Source organism: Rhopalosiphum padi, chromosome 2 (genome assembly GCF_020882245.1).
Source record: "Rhopalosiphum padi isolate XX-2018 chromosome 2, ASM2088224v1, whole genome shotgun sequence".
Classification (NCBI taxonomy): Eukaryota; Metazoa; Arthropoda; class Insecta; order Hemiptera; family Aphididae; genus Rhopalosiphum; species Rhopalosiphum padi.
The window spans coordinates 50,025,323-50,048,590 of NC_083598.1; the positions used below are offsets into that span (position 1 = coordinate 50,025,323).

Consider the following 23,268-nt stretch of genomic DNA (forward strand, 5'->3'; position numbering starts at 1 on the left):
GATATTTTTGTATAGTTTACCACTTTTCTTTATAGCACTATAGCAGGGCACTGGGCAGTAAACTAGAAAGAAAAAGTATGAATTTGCAAAGAAGTCAACCACAATAAGAGATTTAAGATGTTGAAGTTGATGTATACACTATATATATATATATATATACAGGATGATATTTTTTTATATGAATCACTTTTATTAATCACTTATTACTTTAGTATTTCTATTAAAATTTTTGAAAATATTTTTATTTTCACAAAAAACATTTTCTAAAAGAATTATAGTTTTACTATTTTTTATCGTTATCATTTTTTTAAGTTTTTACTTTCTTGTAATTTAAAAATCTTTTTCAATTTTATATATGTGAGTTTCAAAATGTAAAAATAAAATTTCGGATGAGTAGATAATTAGTAATAATAATTTAAAATTTTGGTGAGCAGAGAAGTTAACTGATTTTATGGGATACCCTATACCATTTCATTACAATTCGTATCAACATTTTAGCTTTATATAGTTAAAATAAGTATAATAATAGTTCATAAATTACTCTTAAGAATTTAATTTATTTATTTTTTTTGATTTTTGCGCGCATTAAAGAGTATTCCGAAAAATATTCTACTTAGAAATATGCTAATAAAAATATATAATAAAAAATTGTAAAAAAATCTATTAGGTATTTATTTGTTATTATTCTATTATTCAATGATTTAAAATATTGTGTTAAAAAAATATTTTCAAAAACGTTAATAGTTTTTAAAATAATGAATGGTTCATGATAAAAGAATCACCAGGTATCACCTATATATATATGAATGAGGGGAAGCAGAACTGCTCCCCTAAACGTCCGGGGTAACCGAGTTTAAAAAAAAAACTTTACTTGGCATCCTTTACAAAAATCAATACAGAGTATAATGTAGATGCTCTTGTACACTTCTCCTCTCCCACCTCCGAAAATGAAACAATTTATTATTGCACGGAAGTACGTAAAGATAATAATACTATATAATATTATGTGTATCACAAGCTACAATCATTCAGAATAAAATAAAATATATTTTCGTTTTAAATAATAATAAATTGTCCTCAGTCTATATAATATATAATAATATAAATAGATACATTTTATCTTTATAATAAAATCATATATTTTTAGAATTGTGAAATCTGTAAACTACATAGGTATTATATTGATTTTTTTTTTCAACGAAAAATTGATCTTATTAAATTCAATAAAAAAATCAAATGTGTCAATTATTATTTATAATTGTTATGGTATTATAAGTTGTCATTATGATATTATAATAAAATATTTATTCGATATCCTATATAAGTTGTTTCGTACAAAATATAATGAATCATCATGGGCTTTGACACGACGTGCACACATTTTACCTACTATACCTCATATAGCCAAAATATTGCCCCTTATTATAAGTAGAAACGAACAAGACTCTAAAATAAACGATCAGATCACAAACAATATTATATGAATAAACGTAAAATAAACCTATTCCTACAACGTATATTACACCAACGTTATTATGGGAATATTAACTACATAAATATATATAATATTATAGTCGATAAGCCAAAGATACACATATTATAAACGTGCTATGTTTAATGAGCAACGTTCATCATGTGCATCACTGGCCACGACTCTATGGTCACAAACTGAAAAAACGGTAAAATAAATAGCTAGCATTTTATTGTTTCTATCAACTATTTGAGATTTTCATAGTATCAGTGTCGTCATCATCCATTCTAATTGGTGGTAAATTGTAAGTATAAATTAATAAATAAAATTAATTAATAATTAATATTTATTACCAATAAAAAATATTATAAAATATTTAAACATGTCGCACCTTCAAAATATTATTTTTTATAGTAGTGTAGTCTAAAAAGTAAAAACAAGTTCTTAAACTTAAACTGACGAATGGTTCATGTGTGGTGTTAGGATTATAATATAATATAGTATTTTATTATATCGATAAAATTATATTAGTTTTAAAACTATAGAACATTATTTATTTATTATGAGATAAATTAACTGAGGCCTATTTTTTTTTACAAATTATTGCAAAATGTAAAGAAAACATACTAGATAAATGAAAAAGTATGAATGAAAAACATAAGAACGATTAAAAATTAAAAGTTAGGTCTGGATTGGCACGAGACATTAAACGTTTTTAAGGGTTCATTATTCAAATTAATTGGTCAGACTTATTCAAGTTTGTGAACTGTAGAAGAAAAACCTATTTGACCGTTTGATGAACTAAAATTAATTATGAAAAGTAAGATTGGAAAATCAACATCAGTACATCACTTATATAAGTTATAACACCTAGGTAGATCTTTCAAAAATTTAGTCCCAAAATAGTGCCTACGCTCCATTAATGAAACTAAACTATGTGTGGTGAACAAGCGATACCCATAAAATAGCTTAAGAATTTCATAAACCTTCCCCGTACCCTTAGAAGCAGTCTAGCATTATCAGTAGATTAGGTTAGATCCTGATTAATATTAAGACACCATAATAGGTAATAATATGATATAGAACCTCAAATTAAGATTTAAACCAAACATATTTAGCCAACCTCGTAACAAAAACCAAAGCTTTTATGATTATTGAGGAACGTGGGACAATATATAATATTTACCTATATAGCAATTCTGTATACTCAGATTTAGAAAAGTCTAACTTTTATTTGTACAATATATTAAATGATACACACGATCTATAGTAGCGTATATATATTATTATATGAACCTGTTTCAAAAATAATGCAGATTAATTATACACATCTATATTTATAATTTTCCACTACCACTAATAATTTATAGGATATTTATAGGATAATTTTGAAATTGGAGTGTCGACTATTACCCAAACACTGGCCGAGAAACCAAAGTCTCAATAAGTCATATTGTCATAAAGCATATATGTCGAGACTTTCGATATAAATAACCTTAAAAAATGCATACAGTTTCATTTCGAGATTCAATAATAGTCCTCGCTAAACATCAGTATTTTACACCAAGGTTACACATTAAAATCGTTTCATCTTTTATATTTTATAGCTTATGCCAGTTCAACAGAAAAACTGAAAAACTACAAATTAAATAAATAGTTGCATAACAACGATTTTTTTTTTTTTTTGTAAACTGCTTTTTTTCTTTACTTTTTCTTTTTTTTTTTACTGCTTACAAATAGTTTAATCACAATGTAATAATTATTCATTAAGTATAATTTTTGGTTTGAAGTGTTTTATGATAACTAATTTATGACGTAATATTTTTATGCAGTGGTTGATTGTTCGCATTCATTTATTACACTACTTTAACTAACCGTATTGTATAATTCTATAATATTAACATATACGAGTAATTGTATTACACCAATCACCTCATCACCAATAGATGCCTACACATAAAAATTATAACATATATTAAATTATTTTTATTATAATGAACATACGTTTAAAATTGTACGTAATATCGTTGATACAAAAATACGCATTGCATAAAAATATAGCAATTATAAACTATAATAATTATTATATAATATTATGTACTGCGAACTACTCCGTATTAATTGATTTCACTTTCTTAATTTATAGACATTTTTATGAATACCTGAAAATATTTGAGGGAACTCGTTAAAAAAAAATACCTATGATGGGAGGTAGGGCATCTTATTTTAAATAGTTGTTTTAATTTTGATACAAATACTCGTATTAACATCGATGTTCGTACATACGACATACTATTTTAATATTATTATTGTAATACAATTAATACAATATCACGATTATATACGTTGAAGTAAATCAATATAATAATTATTATATTATATAAATCAAGCCTATCTGGAGTATAAACATTTAATATAACACCATGAATTATAATCAACAATAAAAATAATATCTGAACTTTTTAGAAACGCTGCGCATGTGGAATAAGCATCTTCATCCAAACGCACGGTGATATGGGCGATAAGAAAACAGATTACTCGTTTCCCGTATTCTTCGGAGACCGTTATCACGTCGGTGACGAAGTATTGCGCTGCCAATACTTGCAATACTTAGACCGATCGGCTACCACGGCAGTGGTAACTGAAGTCGCGGTAACGCGATGCAACGACCAACGGTGTTCGTATTGGACCAAACCGACAAACGAACCAACTGGAACCGACAAAATTGATGAGGCAGAAAACGAACCATACGGCAGCAGCATTTCCGTCGGACAGGCGGACGCGATGGGCCCGCTGAACATAATGGCAGCCATAATACCGTTCGAGCCCACGTGGTCTATTGCCGCGTGTGAGGATGAGGAACTGCGGTGTAATACAACATGCGATGTCAACAATTGCATGTGTTCACAGAGCTTCGACGTCGTATTCTCTTCATCGAGCGAATCGATGGAAACTGCCGACATCGGTCGTCTAAGCCCCGGTTCAAAGCTGTCTACGGAAAGTTCGATCGAAATTAGGACCTTCGACGACGATGAAGAAATGGAAGAAGGAGAATAGGATGTCTCCAGAGAAAAATGACGAGAGAGACAAAAAATATCCAAAATACAAATGAAAACGACAGTACCGGGGTCGTGTACATAACCCATTGAAGTTTTGATTTATAATATAATAGGTATCAGAACTCTGAACGTAGTTTTTTGTGTTTTATTTGAGATTTTAAATTCATTTTATAGGGTTTTCTAGCGCGCTATAGTGCTATTATATAGGTACCTACTTATTTACAACACCACGATGGGTCATGGAATCTATTCATAAATTATAATCATTCACGGTTCTTCATAAAAATATGCTTAATTTATACATAAATATAATATAAGCTGTATTGCCCGCACGGTTAATCTAAGTGTCTATTGACCTATTGTTTTACGTTTTGCTTCGGTGTAAATAAATTATATCAAACCTTTATGAACACAATAATAATTACAATGATTAATTTTATGATTTGAACGGCATTAAAGAGTTTGTGATAAATTAAAAATTGCTCGTTGTGCAATACTGTTTTGACTAAAAGCAATACTTTCCGTTAGCTGTATGTAAAAAGTGTTGGACGTTATTCTTATTGAGGTTTTTTAAATTGAATTTTTTGTAAACGTCAATGTGAAACAAAACGTAACGCTTATTTTAAAGCTTCTATTAAAATATATTATGTATCTATAACAGCCGTTGCTATAACACTATACTTTATGTAATACTGTTAATGGTAATAATAAGTCTATTTTATGGTTTAAAAATTTAATTTAATTTAAACTAGTCGTATTTTTTTATACATTTAATTTTTTATGTCATGTAAAAGAAATAGATAGTTACTTTCAAAAACGTTAGAATTTCTGAAATAATAAGTAGTTACCAGTTATACATTAAATGGAAAATCCCGTATAGGCATGCATTTGAATATTTTACAAGTGGTAATTTTATAATCAACTCTATACAATCACTTGACCATTTACAACATATACTTATAAGCTGCTATCCAAGTGAACTAGGAATATAATATAAATATTATACAGAGATGATTCGCACAACGGTGTTTGAAAAAAGATAAATTTCGTGCGCATCATATAGGTACTATGTCTGTATGTGTGTGTATACATTATACATAGTATGTATTATATAATATGTACATAGTATATATTATAATAATGCGTCATTCACGTCTAGATTAAGTGCTCTCCGTTGCCGCCGAGTCAGCAGTATTGCAGTCCGATATCACGTTGCCGGGGCTAAACATCGTGGGGAACTACAAGGTCGTTGCAGATATGGTGTGAGGGGGTGGATGAGTAAAGACTTTATTAAAAAACGCGGTCACGTGTGCTATAACAGTGTACGCGACGATGATGCTTGGGGTGTTGGTGGAGGTAGTGGTATAGTGTGTGCGCATCCGCCACGAAGACAATGGCGGATAATAATTAAACGGCTTTTATACACGATAATCTATTCTTTTTTTTCACCCCTCTATTCGACCGTGATAAAATTATACAGTTAACGTAATGCCGAGTATTAGATATAAATGAATTAATCGCGTGTTTAAAGTTTAAAGTGCTGCAGTGTGTCTATACATAGTGTAGAATATACTTCAGTATAATAGCATACAGGTAGCTAAATATATTGTAGTATGTTCAATCACTAGCCAGTTCCAAATTTAAGGGAGGGGCAGTGTTACAATCATGTTATTATAGTCTACATTTAATAACAAAAAAAATATTGATGATGGTTTTAAGCATAATATTATTTTATATTTTTTAATTTGTTGACTTGAATGTAGGTAATTTTTAAGTTATTTTAAAGTTATTCAATTTCAAGGGCGTTTAAAAAATATTGATACCAAAGCTCCGAAAACTATTAAATTTATGTTTAAATGTTATACATTTTAGTTGGTGATGAGATGCAAGAGTGTATACTCGAACTGTATCATGCTATAAAATATTGTTACTGTATTGTATTTTATAAATTATGTAGTTATGACGAATAACTCAAGTAGGTAAGGGTTATTCATTACCGTTTACTTATTTTTGGTAAGCGCGTGAGAATTGTGATTAATATAAATTAGAGTCCTGTATGTATAATAGTAGTATAAGTAGATACCTAACCAGTAACATATGTAGTATGTATATACATTGTACACTATAGTGTATTACGGTCTACGGAACACGTCACACGTGCGCATCGTGTATTACGAAAGTCGAAAAGTAATAAAAGTAAATCAATTCATAATGGTTCATTGGTAGGAAAAAAACAATTTTCGAAAAAAAGTACGTTACGCGACATTAGCTTTTTCTCAAATCGTTGATATAGCCGATTGATACCGGTTAACCAGTGAAAAAAAACTTTATAAAACGTTCATAAGCACAAAAAATCGAACAATTGAAGTCCCAATATAAATCAATCATATAAATAGCTAAAAATCTAATAGAGGTATTATCCAAAGCAAAGCAAATTGTGTATTTTGTTGGACTTTTAAATTGATTAAGCTTTTAAATAATATAATATACTTTAATTGGTATTTCAAATAATTTAGATATTTTGATAAACATAATTCGAAACTTATTGGCGCTAAAAATATTTAAAATGTGCAACCAAAATTATCGAAATATGCAGCTAATAATGTTTTTATCTGTAAAAACCCATAATACATTGAAAAACATTTAAACAACCGAAATAATAAATATTTAAAAATAAATAATACCTTGGGTATTACCTATACCTAATTGATAATAATGAATTAACAATTGCTTAAGGTACGTTTTCCATGCAACAAAGAGAGGTAAAAGTTTTGACTAGCAACAAAAATTTCTTTCGATCGGAGCGATCGTAAATTAATTTCCACTTACATTCTTTTATCTGAACACAATTCCCATCTTACATAGTTTCATAATTTTGTATGTAATATTAACTGTCTATATTACAATGAAAAAATAAATGATAAAAAAACGCTTGCCAAGTCAAAGATTGGCATGTAAACTTTCTTGATTTTCAATTTTTAGAAATTTATTAACTGTATGCAATATGTTTGTATAATGTATTTTATATTCATTTTCATTTTCATTTAGTGAGACAGATTTCCAAAACCGGAGAGCGGATTTTGTTGTTTAGGGTCTTGTTAGATTCACATTGGCTATATAGGAGAAGTACAGTAAAGATTTTCAGAACTTTATCTTTATTAAAGTTAATTTACTATAGAGCTTCAAAAAAAATTGAAACACATTTTATTGGGCGTTTTTTGTGTTTTTCAGCTTTATAGCTTTGTAGTGAGTTAACGATTGAAGATAAAGTTCTGAAAATATTCACTGCACTTCTCCTAGCCTTGTGAATCTAAAAAGACCCCAAATAACAAAATCCGTTCTCCGGTTTCGGTAATCTACAACACTAAATGAAAATCTAGCAAAAATAACAATTTTTTAACTGTAAAAAATTAAATAATTTTTTTTTGAAAATTTTTAATCTCACATTTTGTATCTACTTGATAATTCCTTTTTAATAAGCTATCAACCAACTTTTTAACTATAATAGTTTTGAAGAAAAGTTAAAAAAATAGAAGTTTTGGGATTGTTCACGCCGACGTTTTTGTGAATTCGAAACGTTATACCGCTTGGGTGTGATATCGGATCTCTCTCATTAATATTTTATGTCAAAGCTGGTTTAATTATCCACCTACTCATTACAACTGAGTTACATTTTTATACTTTTCCTATTTAACAAAAATTCTTGAAGTTTTAAAAATTCAGACTTTTTTCATTTCAATTACCAAATCAAGAAAGTAAAATATTATACGCACCTCAGAGACGTCATTTTGAGATTTTTCTGAATAGTAACTAGTGGTCGGACGAATTAAATTAAAATCCAGAACATGAGTAAATAACTGCTAAAATTAAAAATTAAATACACTAGTAACACTTTCAGAGATTTCTTAGAAGTCATGGATAAATTTAAGAGAGATTAATATTTTGTTTTTAGAATTTTTATAACTCTGTCAGTTAATACACAGTACCATTAGTACCAACGTGAAAAAATATAAGTTTAAAAATAAAATCATAAATGGTTATTATTTTATTATTATTGTTATATACCATGGTCACAATCTCTTTGAAAAGTTTACTTTTACGTTCGATATATAATAATAGCTTAACAGCTTGCATAATATTTTATGCAAATTAAAATAACTTATAGAATGTATATAAAATTATGTTCCTTAGTTTCCTTACACAACAAACCCACACCACTTACACCAAATTGTACATGTCCGACTGTCGAAGCGTCATATGCATAATGCATTCGATCTTACAAACATTAAATATTAATTATCTATTAAATTTCCCCAAAATTGAAAAATTATTTAAATAGTTACATTTTTTTCAACAAACAACCAGTTTATTAGACTGCTTATTATAATAACTGTAAGTCCATTGCAAAAATATAAATAAATCATTAAACAATATTAAATAAGCATATATATCAACTTAGGTGAAATAATGTAAAAACAGAGCCGTTTTAGCTTTCGGTTTCGTTTAAAGAAAAAAGAAGAAAAAAATAATATTAATTACAGTTTAAAAATTTTAATTATCACTAAAATTAGAAAGTTAATAATTTAAAACTAACTGGAACAAATTATAGCATAATTATTAAGAGTACCTAATCTGTTATATACCTACATTACAATTGCATAATTTTTAAAGGAGTTTTTTTTTTATTTATATTTTATTTTATTATATACATATTAATTAACGTCAAACGGCTTTTATTACAATATAGATAAAAATATTACAAAACAAAATATTAAGGTTATAAAAAATATTTGTAAATATAGTAATAATATAATTTATGTGTTAAAAATACGAGTGAATATGATGGGTGTGTCTAAGTACGAAATTATTGGTTGTTATTAAATATGGACATCATTGTTGCTAGGGGTGAATGTTTTGCAAAATTGCTACGGCCTAAAGGTATATAAAAGAAATCTTTATTTCAGGTATTACCAGGGAGGTGAATGCTCAATTGTTTCAATTAACGAGTGCATCGATCTAACCATCAATCAATGATTAAATAAAATAGTTTTATTAATAATTTGTAATGAAAAACAGAAAATAAAAGAGAACGACGGAACTGCAACCACCTTCCCATTTACATTATTTATTCATAATAAATAATAATTATCAGTTAGAAGTTGATTTGGGATATGATAAAGGGACTAGGAAGGTATGATGATTTTTTCCTGTTGGCACATTAGGACATTAGATCAATTCCTACTGTGTTTACCCTTCGCACAAGTAACTCTACTACTCTATGTATATTATATAAATATTCTCTTATAACGAAACTTGTTCTTGTTTTATATGTTTATAAATTAAATAATATTAATATAAACAATAAACAAATTTGTTGCTTATTATATAAGTTTGTAGTAAAAACTAATATTTATTTACTTTTTATTTTACTAAAGAAAAAATTAATTATCAAATAAAATGTAAAAAATAATGTTTTTCATAATTTTATTTCAAATTTAAATTTATATAAAAAATGTTTGTTAATACAACTAATATAAATTACGATATAATTAGTATGATTTTTTTTATTAAAACGATGTCTTAATTACTAATGCACAACATACCAATATTTAGGTTCAGTAGTTCCAGTTTTGTGTTGTTTTTTATAATATTAGAGTGAGTTGATTTATTATCGAACTTAAAGGTAAGAAAATTATATATTGTTTTCTCGCTGGGTTTTTACAATGTTTTTTTTTCAAGGAAGTAATGGGTATTATTACATTTTAATATTTTAAATACTAATAATAAGTAAAATAATAATTAAAATATTACTTAACTTTAAGTTCGATAGGTAATAAGAAAATTCACTCTAATATTTAATATAACAATAAAAACTTAAACTATGGTATGTTATGTGATAGTAAGACGAAGACAACACATATGGGTCTGACGTCCTCTTAAGAATTAATAAATAATTTATTTAGCATATCATAAAATGTTAGTGTGAGTTTCACATAACTATTAAACTATTAACTAATGGTTGTTTTTGTCATTGCAACAAATCTAATAAATAATTTCCTTGAAGACATTTTATGTATTAATTTATTTTATAACAGCTGTCCTATTATAACTTATAAACTAACAGTCTAACACTATAATGCGTTTATTATACTGGAATAATAATTATTAAACAAATCTGTCCCAATTATTGGTTCAACACAAAATAGCAAAGGAGTATGTAAAATTTGTTAAATACTTGTTTCATAAACTTTATACCTATAAAAAATAGGCAGTGAGAATGATCTACAACATTCTACTATATTATTAAAGGAGCTATGGATAATATTCAAAAAATTATAATATAATGATTCAAAGTACCATATATTCTGTCATTTACAGTATATACTATATTATAGTAGAGTATAAAAATCAAAAACAATAATAATTAATATTATTATTGTTTTCCATTTCCAAACTTAAATGTTAAGTATTACAAATTTACAAATAAATCATATTATATAACAATTAATAACTATGCATAATTGTTGACATAAAACGTGTACAAATATAATATTAACATATTGTATATAAACATAAAACGCTATAGTATAATATAAATGTACATAATGTAAATTCCATTATTTTTATTTATGCAAAGTTAACTATTATAAACAGATTTTATCAGAGGAATTCAATGTATTCTATAGTAAAGTTAATTGACACAATTTAACAATATATAATAATAATATCATATATATGTGTTTCTTTTACTACTACTTTTTTTTTTTTTGGAATAGTATTAATTGGAATTTTTGAATAAATAAAAATAAACCTTCAATCTGGGTATACAATAAGATATTTAATGTAAGAAACATCACGTTGGACTGTTAAAAAAAAAAAAAATAGTTTTATTTAACGATTCCAGTAATAATATAAAATGACAAAATCGAATAATGTTCTTGAAGCTTAAATAATAGTTTAATTGGCTTTTATCAACAATAAAAATTGAAAAAATTGTGATGGACACTGATGATCACTACATAAGATTTAAAAATAATAACATAGTTGGTTGGATAGTTATCATAGATGAAATTTAATTCTTCTCTATTATAGATGCGTTAAAACTAAAAATAATAACATTGACGTTGTATAATATTTTTTTTTTTTTGTCGCATATCCATCAGTCTTTATGATAAAAATCATATGCAATCTAAATCTATTTGACTAGATGTATAAAATTAAAAACAACTAAACCTATTTTAATCTAACATGTTTCATTTAAGCAATTACATCATGAATAGGGCATTCTAAATAATAACATAATAAAGCTTCAAATAGCTTTAGGGTTTTTTTATTTTTTATTTAGTACCCGAGCAAGTTTTGAACAATATTTTGAATGGACTATAGAATAATGAACTGCTGTACTTAATTAAAATAAAACAAAAAATAGATACAATATTTACTTTATAAATACACTGTTATGCTATTATACACAACTTAAACAACTACTAGTAGGTAATACAGAATGCAAAAGAAAAAAAATATATTTAATTGATACGTCTACTATTTAAAATATATATATAAATAAACTAAATTAAGGACTCATAAATAAATTATCAAAAGTAAAATAAAATAATCACAATAACGGTGTCATCATCATAATTGTTTGGTTTGCATATTCAATTTTGGTACATCCAAAACATACCATAAATATTTAAACAGCCGAAACAGTATAAAGTACATAATAACGTAATATTATAATCACAATAATATTACTGAGTAACTAAAAAAATACATTAGTTCTTTTAAGCAAATTGGAAGGGAAAATTATGCAGTGTACATGTATATTGTAGTTATCTAAAACTCAAATTTCCCACCCTGTCCAAGTTAAGTTTACACTTGAGATAATGATAAATTGAAGAAAAAAAATACACAATAATTATACATATACATTTACATACGTACAAATATAAAATATTGGACTCGTATAACTTTTGATAGAAACTTTAAATAAAAAATACTCTTATAATTAAAAAAAAATCTTATCGATCTAGTACCTGCATAACACTATAACCTTTATATTATGCAATACAGTGGACACCTTATTCGAAAAGATACAATAGGGTAGTAAAAAAGTCTTAACAGTCTTCTAAGTCACTGGGAGCGTCAAGTGCTGTATGCAGCGTGACAGCAACACCTCTGTTGACACTGACCGCTGGATAAAAGACACCATACAGACCGTTGAAAGCCACCGGACCCTATTCAAAAACAAACAAGCATAAACAATTATTATTATTGTGAACCAGATATTAATGCATAGGCTCCAGGAGCAAAAAGTTAAGCAAATTTTCCACATCAATCGTTACTTGTGGTTCGTCGTTGACGAAAAAAGATAATTGGTGTTTGTTCAGATCCAGGAGCACGCCAACTGTGGATCCCACCTGGATGCCACCTTCGCACCTCTGCTCATGACTGCGGCAGTGCATAAACCAAGACCTCTGTTTGTCGATATACATGCTCCAACCAGATTCGTCTTTGCCTAAAACAAAATTAAATTTAAATTTCGATAATAACAACCAATTCTAATTATAAACTGTGGGTTAGAATTAGTGAGTGGCCAATATTCTATAGGTGGAAATCAATAGGAAGACTTTAATAGTATTAAAACAATAGGCTTATCCCACATCCCACCACCAATATATATATAAACATGTACATTGTACCTACATACATTGATTATCTACTTTCTTAACTAAAAATGCGTAACTATTCTTTACATAAATATTAAATATCAATAGTTAAAATTGTATTAAAAATGTATTATGAATGTATTTTTATAAGTCGACTTGTACAGTATTGGTCAAGTGAAACATCTACCCTGTGATTGCACAGAGCTCCTGTGTATTTTTCAAAATCAAGGACCAAATAAAATAGGAAAAATCTAGGTTTATTTAAACCATTTAAAATTTTTTTTTTGAACTAACGACAATGTATGGCTTATTTAACACACAGTACATACCATTCAAATACATTCTTATACTTCTGTACACACCAATTCAGTGTAATGTACACTGTGTAAACTAGTATTTTCAAAAATTAACATTTTCTAAATCAAAATTAAATCTTTGATAAGCCTGCAACAATATCTTTGGATCTTTTATTTTGTCTGTCTTGTCTTCAACAAATAGAAATCTCATTGAACTTATAAACAAAGATGAAATTATTAATATGTTAAGATCTGCCAGCAATAAATTAAAAAACTGCTAATTTAATATTTATTTCATTTATGTTATTTATGTTAATTTTTATTTTATTTTATATGTACATAATAACACAAATTACAACATTGTAAAAAAGTTATGTAAGACCATTGTCGATTATTATAATTATTATAGTAAACTTTTTTTTAATTACCTTATAAAGTAATAAATTATAAAATAATTTTATATTGGGATGTATTAAAAGGTAATTAATTTTGTTTGTTTATGTTCGTATACAACACTGGTCTTGCACCCTGATTTTATGTTTATGTTTGTATATACAAAAATACAATTGTATTTTGTTACCTATTATGTGTATACATAGATTATTATATGCAATATAAAATATTGGTAATAAAATATTTAGAATGACTCAGTCTAAAGTGAGCAACAATGCCAATATTAGTGTGCGCAGCACGATAGGATTTGGTATATGTGCAAAATATTTTAGCAAAAATTGTTCTTAGTTGTACGCCATTATTCAAACACAATTTATAATTTGTAGCTACTTACCTAACATTTCCTCTTTGGACACGTCAAGTCTGGCCACGCCGAAACTTGGATCGGTATCGGCGTCGTACCGGTCGATCGTAAATTCCCAGTAATGAACACCTCTGGAGAACCCGACGCTTCCCAGAGCCACGCGGTGCTCGAATCCTTCGCAAGTCACTGTCATGTTGTCGGGTGTAAAGCACAGCTCGGGCGAGCTCAAGCATGGGTCGAACGTGAACCAAGCCACTGAAAAAAATAATACATTCAACGGTCATAAATAATTATAATATTAAATGTAAGTTATGCAGTTTCCATTTGTACTTAAAAATACAGTAATACCGTCCATAAGTATGGAAGATTACATCATAATTTCGTTTTTGTTCGTCAGTAAAATTTAGAAAAAGTTTTACGGTGTTTTCCCGTCTTAATAGAATGCCCCCGCAAGTGACGGTACTTTAATCGCGTTTTAATTGCGAATGTTCTTTGAATTCAGAACTTCCAAACTTTTGCGAAATTAAATTAAAAATCAAACGCAGATGGTACAAACTGAAAGATTGCTTTTGAAATTTTCTTCCATAGATTTCAAAAAAATATTGAAAATGATAAAATATATGATAAAACGCTGCATTAAGTACAATTCCATTCATATATTATTTTAACTAAAATTAAAAGACTTTATTTAATTGTTTTATAAACACTTTTCAGTTATGAACACTTTTGAAATGTTTTATACAATAAGATTATTGGTATCACGTTCTTTGACTTTTATACATATCATTAAAAATATAGTCTAACCATTGTTAGTTATTATATTAAAAAATTTGAATTACGGTATCTATAAATTAGTTACATTAAATTTCGGAAATTCAATAGGTAATTCAGAAATATTTAAGATGTTTTTTTAAATGTATATAGTTTTAAAATTGTATTTTTAATTTTAAATACAATCTTAATTTAGAATTGGTCTTTGGTACTTATTATAAAAGTCACATTTTTTAATTAAATTTAGAAATATATTTCATTAGTTTGACTTTCTTTTCAATTAATCATATACTTACAAAATATTAAATTTGAACAAAAACGATCATTAAAAGATTCTTGCTATAAAATGTCATCTAGAAATTTACTACTAACATCACTAATATATACATAAACTATACAGCAGGGTTGTCAAATTATTTAAACGCTACATGCCAAAAATTAACTTTTTTTTTCGAGCGTTCCAGAAAAATATTATATGTTATATTATTTCAAATATTGTAAGAAAAAAAATTATCTAATTTTATTGTGTAATTAATGTATTAATATAAAAAAGAGTTAGTTTATATGCATAATATAATAATATTAATTTGTTAATTATTTATTTTCTTAGTTTGGTTTTTTTTTTTTTAATACTTGATGCCAATTCGTTGATATTTGGTTTATAAAATATTTTAATTTTTCGTGTGCCCTCAAAATCTTCTCACGTGCCGCTTTGGGCACGCGTGTTATGGATTTACCATCCCTGCTATACAGTATACACCTATAATTCAATAGACTTAGTAATAAACCGAGCACCGATCAAGATCGTTTTCTGAATGCGATGTTTCAACGTCACTTTAAAATTTAAACACAACTTATCCTTACACTGTACAAGATACATACTCGTATAGGCGTATAATATACAACCGAATAGCACTTTTTTTATTTTATTAAGAATTATATAAAAAAAAAAAAAAAAATCCAGTCTAGAGACGCAATTCCTTTTAATCCAATACTAGCTGTATATAATATGTATATTAATATATTCTCGGCAGTAGATCGATTGTGTTACTTATACATAGGTATATATATATTACCTTCAGAAGTTTGCAATCCTATTACTTCGCTGTACTCGCCTTCGCCCGCGCTGTTGAACGCTTTTACTCGAGCGTTGTACGTGCAATTGAAGTGTAACCCGTCAACGGTGCAGATGGTTTCCGTGCCGCAATACACCTCCTGTAAACGCAAAAACAAATAATATATGGTCGAATTAATTCAACAACACAGCATATTACAAAGAGAGGCTTTCAGACGAATAATAATTTAATTTTAATTAAAAAAAATATACACATTACTCACATACGCCTAAAGTATTGTTCCTACCTATAGGATATTTTATTTTTGTACTGTATTATATTGTAAAATATCTCAAATTTTAAAAATGTACAAACATTATTAATACTATCACTGGGTCGTCATATTATATTATAATGTGTTTACAGCTTTTGAAAAACTAAACGAAATATCATTTAGATATTAATAACGAAACTAAAAATATCCAATGTTGAATTGAATTAAAACATAGTTTAGAATTTAATTTATACAGTACGTAGTTAATGTAGGAAAGCCATATTATAATAATAAAATTAATAATTTTGATTTATAAATCTTTAAAATATACATTTGAATATTATGTATATTTTAATTGTACTTAGTATATAACAACTAATAACTATATTTTATAAGAAAAATCTACCATTTAATAAATTATTGAAATCTTATGATGAAAGCACTACAATTTTTAATTTACAATAAAAAATAATATTACATAATATTTGGCTAAAACAATTTTTCATGATAACAAAAAAATCATTTTTTATACTGTTTATCGTCTGTATTACACTATTTTTATATTTTTATGAATACCTATTACCTATAGGTATATTATAGTTAAGATATTTTGGTTACCACTTTCAACTTGAAAATTTCAAATGTCAACGTAAAATTATTGTAATTTATTGATTTTTATGGTAAAGGTAAACAATATAATATATAATATATATTTATAAAATAGATAGGTACCGACATTTTTTTTTGATGATTTCTATCCGCAACTATATAGTTTTTTTTTACATTTTCATTCAAAAGTTAAATGTTGGAATAAAATACTCAAATAACTAAATAAAATATTAATTTAAAAAGAATCGTACAGTTTCATACAGAAATTATACCTACTGGCTACTTCTGTAAAGTATTAAACTAGTTAAAACTTTTAAATGTCAACTTTTACAAATTTCTTATTTATTTTAAAAAGTATATAAACATACAAATAAAAATAAAACGGCAGTAGAAATAATGAAATATATTTTACGGTTTATGAGTCATGAAAAAGAATACCATTTTTAAATTGTTTACACAATACGATATATTATGTAGGTACTATCAATTACTGATCTACCAGGTCATTATTAATACTCATTCGTTATTATAATATGCGTGCGTGCTAGTATAAAATAGTATAACGATAATTATAATACGTAATTACCAGATCAATTTAGTTTAATAAAAAATATCAATAAAAATAAAACCAATTGTTGTTTACGAAAATTCAAATATTAACATTTTTCCTAAAAAAAATCACTGTTTATCCACGGATTTTCTATGTCAATAATAACTAGTAAGGTATTTATTTATATCTTCAAAGATAAGTTTAATGGAATAAAACCAATTTAATAGAACTTTGATCTTTTTCCAACGTAATGTTTTTAAAACGAAAGGTCAATTTCACAGATATTAAAACATATAAGTACATATCACAATTCACAAGCCTTCTAAATATATATTTATTTCTTATAAGATATTAACACTCAGTAATGCGTAAATTAAAATTCACAAATAAAAATTACAAAATGTTTAATTGCGTTTCTAAAACATTGCCAGAATATAAGTAGGTATGTTAAGTCGTATTATCGCCTGGAACATATTTGTACCCTCCCATAATAAATTATGGTCGTATAAAGTTTATTTTTATAGAATGGTTATGATTATGATTATTTCATAAAAACATTTTATAGCGATCATTAATAACAGACGGTCTCCAAACTCCAAAATATGCCAAGTATTCATGTATAAATAACAAGATGTCCATTCCGAATTTACAGATTTATTTCCCAAAGCTTTATTAAGTAAATTTACTTGCATAATATACTAAACATATCGAATTACATAAATGTTTAATAGATATACATATATCCTATAAATTTATTTAAACTATTAATGGCAGTAATTCTTAATTTATTTTCAAGTAGATAGGTATATATATTAGATAGATACATTTTATTTTTAAATTAAGTTGAAACACGAAACTATTGTAAATTAGAAAGTTATATTGGAAAAATAAAATATCACTACTATTAGTTGAAAATTTGGTGTAATTATCATTTAAGGTGTAGTAGACTACGCCTTATAGTGAGTTGACCAATGTGCTATGCAAAATAGGAATATTGTTATAACATAAACGACGAAAAACAATTCCGTAAAAACATACTACAATGCAAAATAATAGTTCATTTAAACCCAGTTTTCGTTTTGTGCAGTTTAAATTCGTTCATTATAATATGTATACATATTTAAATATTTTATTGGCATATAAAAACGATTTATGGTTTCATAAAAAGTAATTTAGCGAGCATATAATATCGTCAGAAGTTATATTAATTTAAATTTAGATAAAATAAAAAAAATAAATTGAAGTTATTTTGTTTTTTTTTCAGTATATATTTATTAATGGCACCGAGTTTATGTTGACTTATACAGCTATAACGGGTCATAAAAGCAAAATAATAGATATTTTGTCTGCCGGTCACGTTAAGGTTATATGCATATATAATCAACTATTTATTTTTTTGCGATATCATACTGATAGTGATTTTATGAAAGACAAAAATGTATATTGTATATTTGTATATTGTATACACTGTAAGAAAAAATGACATGAAAAAAATCTATTGTTTTCTCGGCGTGTATTATTATTATTTGTTTGTATAACCAAATACATATTAATATTTTATATGTTATTAAAATTCAATGGTATTTGGTATACGAAAAAACAACAAAAAATCTCCATGTGCCGACAACAAATCCTAATGGTATATATTTTGTGGGTCGAGGTGCTGTTATTGGAAATTGGATGTCGTTCTGTAATTTAAAATCCATCAACAACCAATGACACTGTTTACAAAAATGCCGCGTTTAGTACGTCCAGACGTCACGATAAGCGTTTTATTCGAATATTCTAGTATACGTCTTTTAAATATAATGTACAGCCTGTAAGATTAAATGCACGAAAGACCAACTACCACTCTTCCCTGCCAATGACTTTATTTTTATTGCAGAACACATTTCGTAAATCGAAACTTTGTGCCGTCGTATAGTATATAATACATTGTTATTATATTTTCAATGGCAATCTATCATTTTCGAAAAAAAATATTGTTTTACGATGAAAGAATGAAACTTTTTTTTCTCCACAAGCGTAATATACGGGGTAGAACGTTTTATAACTGGTTAGTATGGTAACATTAATTCACTAAGTCAGCCTTTTATGTATTCAAAAAATATGTTTTTACAAAATATACGAAGCGATCTATTTAAATTTTAAAGTAACACTCGTTGTTTTGAAAAACACTAACGCTTTAGACAATGTTTTTTTTTACAAAAATTAAAGTTGTTTCAAAACATTATTATCTAAAAAAAAAAAAATGATATCTTACTATTTTTTAACAATATTATTTTTAGATTTAAAAGACATTTTTAATATCGGCTTATTCCAAAGCAAAATATCATTTGGTTTATTTCAGATTCGAAAAATCAAATTTTGAACAAATAGTTTATATTAGTTAAAAATATTTCAATAAGTATACTGTATACATGAGCGCAGTAGTGAAGCAACATTTTGTGGGGTATACTTCTTATACCACTCCACTCTATTCGTAATAAACTACTTGTCCAAAATTCGATTTTTATAAATGTAAGTGCTTTAAAATTTAAAAATTATAACATAGTAAAAAGAATGTTTTTTAATTACAAAGTTATAAAAAATAAAAAATATTTTAAAATATTGAGTGTTTTACGTTGAATAAATCATCTGATATAGGTATACCTATATAGTTTGCAATATACTTATAAATGTTGTACACTTCATTTTTACAAAGAAATATATAATATTTTATAATAATAGTTATTAATTTTTTTTTTAACAACCAATACTCTTCTTAATTTCGTAATAAAAAGCAGAATACCACCACGGTAGAACAATTTTATAAGCACATTTAGTATTTTAAAATAAGTACTTTTCATGTTACAAAAAAAACATAAAAATTTGCTTGATTAAACTAGAGCCCTGTGAATGGATCACACTATGTATAAAATCGTAATAATCTCGCCTGACAGTAATAATAATATAGAGGACGACGACCGATCGTTAATCTTAATTTGCGAAGCTCAAGTATCGGTTGGCCGACGCCGCGAGGGTAATCAATTTTCTAATGATTCCGTACATCATACAGGTAGGTTGTACATGTACCTATTATCCTACACATAGTTTTACGCGAAAAATCAATACGCCTAGAGGATAAAATTATTATTGTTGTTGTTGTTGTACAAACCCTGAAGTCTCCGCCGTTGCCGTCGTCCAGTTCTAACACATAACCTTCGACGTATGAAGAAGCTGGTGGTTGCCACGCGATCGTAACGCTATTGTTCTCTGCACTACACTCTTCGGCGATGATCAGCGCTGCGCTTGGAGCTATACATAAAATAACATATATTGTTCAGACGACACACGTATATCGACGATAAGTATATAATATAATATACCTAATATTATATAATTTATGGCAAGACAGCCGAAAACAACACACTACAGGTAACTACAGAACAGCTGTGTACATATAATATATGTCATATATATATAATGTACCTATATATATATTATAAGAACAAAAAATCGTCGCATGCATTTATACGTCTTGCTAAGATCATGATTTTTGGTAAAATCGTACAACGGTATACGATAGGTATACATTAACCATTATATACACCATATTTACTTCGACACGGATATTATATACCGGGTGATTCACTTATTATTTCCAAAAATATTTCTTTATCATGATTTTGAGCCGTTACAAACAATATTATTGGAAAAAAATTATAATTTTTACCATGTTTTATTGTTATTATTTCTTAAATTTTGTACCATTTTGAATGACAACATACATTTTTAATTCTTTATGTCATATTGTAGAATATTATTTTCGATAAATAATCATCAAATTTTGAACGAAAAGTTTATGAGATTTCTAAATATTTATAGTATAAATAGGTGAAGCAATTAGTGGTACAGTGGTAAAATATAGGTTCACTATTCTGCTCATTTAATTTTTAATTACCTACTTATAAATAAACTACTTGTCTGAAATTCGATTTTTTAAGATCAAAATACACTAAATAATATTTTAATTAGGAATTTAAAACTAAAAATGTCAGTCATTATTTAAAAGTGTACAAAGCTTAAAAAATAGTAAAAACATAATTTTTCCAAGAATGTCCTTTTGTTACGACTAAGCGGATTCGATACAAAAACGATGAGTGCCAAATCCATTTAAAATTAGGTAAAAGAAATATTTTCAAAACCATTAGCGTTTTTTAAAATCATAAATGTTAAATGGATTATCCCATATATATAAATATATTATGTATTATGATTATACCTGTTGCCTTCATGTCTTCTCCGTCCCCGATAGCTTTACAAGATTAGTGCAAGCAGCAAAAAAACAATAGTTAGTTTATATAGTATATATTAATGTATTATAATATAGCTGTGTAAAATACTGCACACATACAATATATTAACAATCTCGTAAAGATAATGTCTTATAGATTTTTTTAAAGAAGTATTTTAATTGGTATATACTAAACTTATAGGTTATAACTTATAATGTATATTTTATAGTGATTTAATCAATTTTAACTTAAAAATTAAAAAATTACTGCAATTATAATTTAATACCCTAGTATTTTTAAAATACTGTGTTTGAAGTAAATCATAAATACTTTGTAAACGACTATATTAATTTTTTTTTTTTGAATTATCATTATTTCACAAGATTGCATTATGATATATGTGTTTAATAATAAGTACAAGTGTTATTGTATAATCGGTTTACTGTATTGTATATGTATGACGCATCATGTCACGGGTGTTCTATAAAAATCGACCTAGTTCAATATATTTATTTTTAAAATTTGAGTTTTATTTTACTGTACAATATTATGCGAAATACGGTACAGTTTTTCAGTAATTTTACATTGATTTAAAAAAAAAAATAAAAAAAAACCAAAAACTAAAAAAACCGTTCACGAGAGTCTGTATAAAAGATTTATACAAATTTTAATGGATAACTATTTTATACACTTAAGTTTAAAAATGGTTTGTCATCTATATAGTGCACACCAATAATTGCAGATACGTCATTTAATATAAATCATTAGGCTTATTAGTTATTATGATTCAAAAACTATATAGGTAGAGTTAGGCAAGAGATAATAAAAAATTTTAACGATTTTCATAAACTTAAATGTGTTTTATTGTACTTTTTCTTTTTTTTTAACTAACAATTATTGATAAAATAAAACCATAAGCAATAGATAAAAATTCGCACGTATAGTAAAATTAAAAAAAAAATGACTAGGTGACTTTAAATAAAACGTACACGATAAATGACGCATACATATGATATTGTTACTGTAAATTTTGTGAATGTGCAATTAATAGTTAACATCATTATTTTAAGTTATCGCACGGGCGTAAATGTAAGTGTATATTATACGTACTTTTCATTTGTATAAAGTTCATGTGCTCAATAGCTTTCAATACAGTGTTATCGTCCAGGGTCAAATCCAGTTGGTGATACGAACGAGGAGACGGCAACACGTCCTTGTGCCAGGTCATGTCCGTGTTCGAAACTCTGGCTATCAACATGGACCCGACCTGCAGAACGGAGAGGAGAACAACAAAAACACGACACGATAAGTTTTCATATATTATACATAATATTTATATAATATATATAATGTTATAATATGCTGCCGGTATTAACGCATACGGGTTATCGCTAAAAACGACAGCTGACACGTGAGTATAAGTTATATTATATTATACAGAGTGTGTACAACGTGTGGGCTTGTACGACCCCCATAATAT

The 23,268-nt window shown here is 26.6% G+C and overlaps 1 protein-coding gene across 2 annotated transcripts in view; it reads right to left on the reverse strand.

Annotated features, from left to right (window-relative positions):
- Positions 1–10,871: 10,871 nt before the first annotated feature.
- LOC132919637 (E3 ubiquitin-protein ligase TRIM9) overlaps positions 10,872–23,268 on the reverse strand; it is a 66,403-nt gene continuing 54,006 nt past the window's right edge. The window contains exons 4-10 of one of the 2 annotated variants that reach the window (XM_060981372.1): positions 22,899–23,055; positions 21,776–21,808; positions 20,669–20,808; positions 16,100–16,238; positions 14,283–14,507; positions 12,876–13,048; positions 10,872–12,767 (exon numbers count right to left, since the gene is read on the reverse strand). In XM_060981372.1, coding sequence (XP_060837355.1) covers positions 12,648–12,767; positions 12,876–13,048; positions 14,283–14,507; positions 16,100–16,238; positions 20,669–20,808; positions 21,776–21,808; positions 22,899–23,055 — 987 coding nt within the window. In that variant the 3' untranslated portion in view covers positions 10,872–12,647. The remainder of the gene's footprint in view (positions 12,768–12,875; positions 13,049–14,282; positions 14,508–16,099; positions 16,239–20,668; positions 20,809–21,775; positions 21,809–22,898; positions 23,056–23,268) is intronic. The other variant, XM_060981373.1, reaches the window with a different exon arrangement.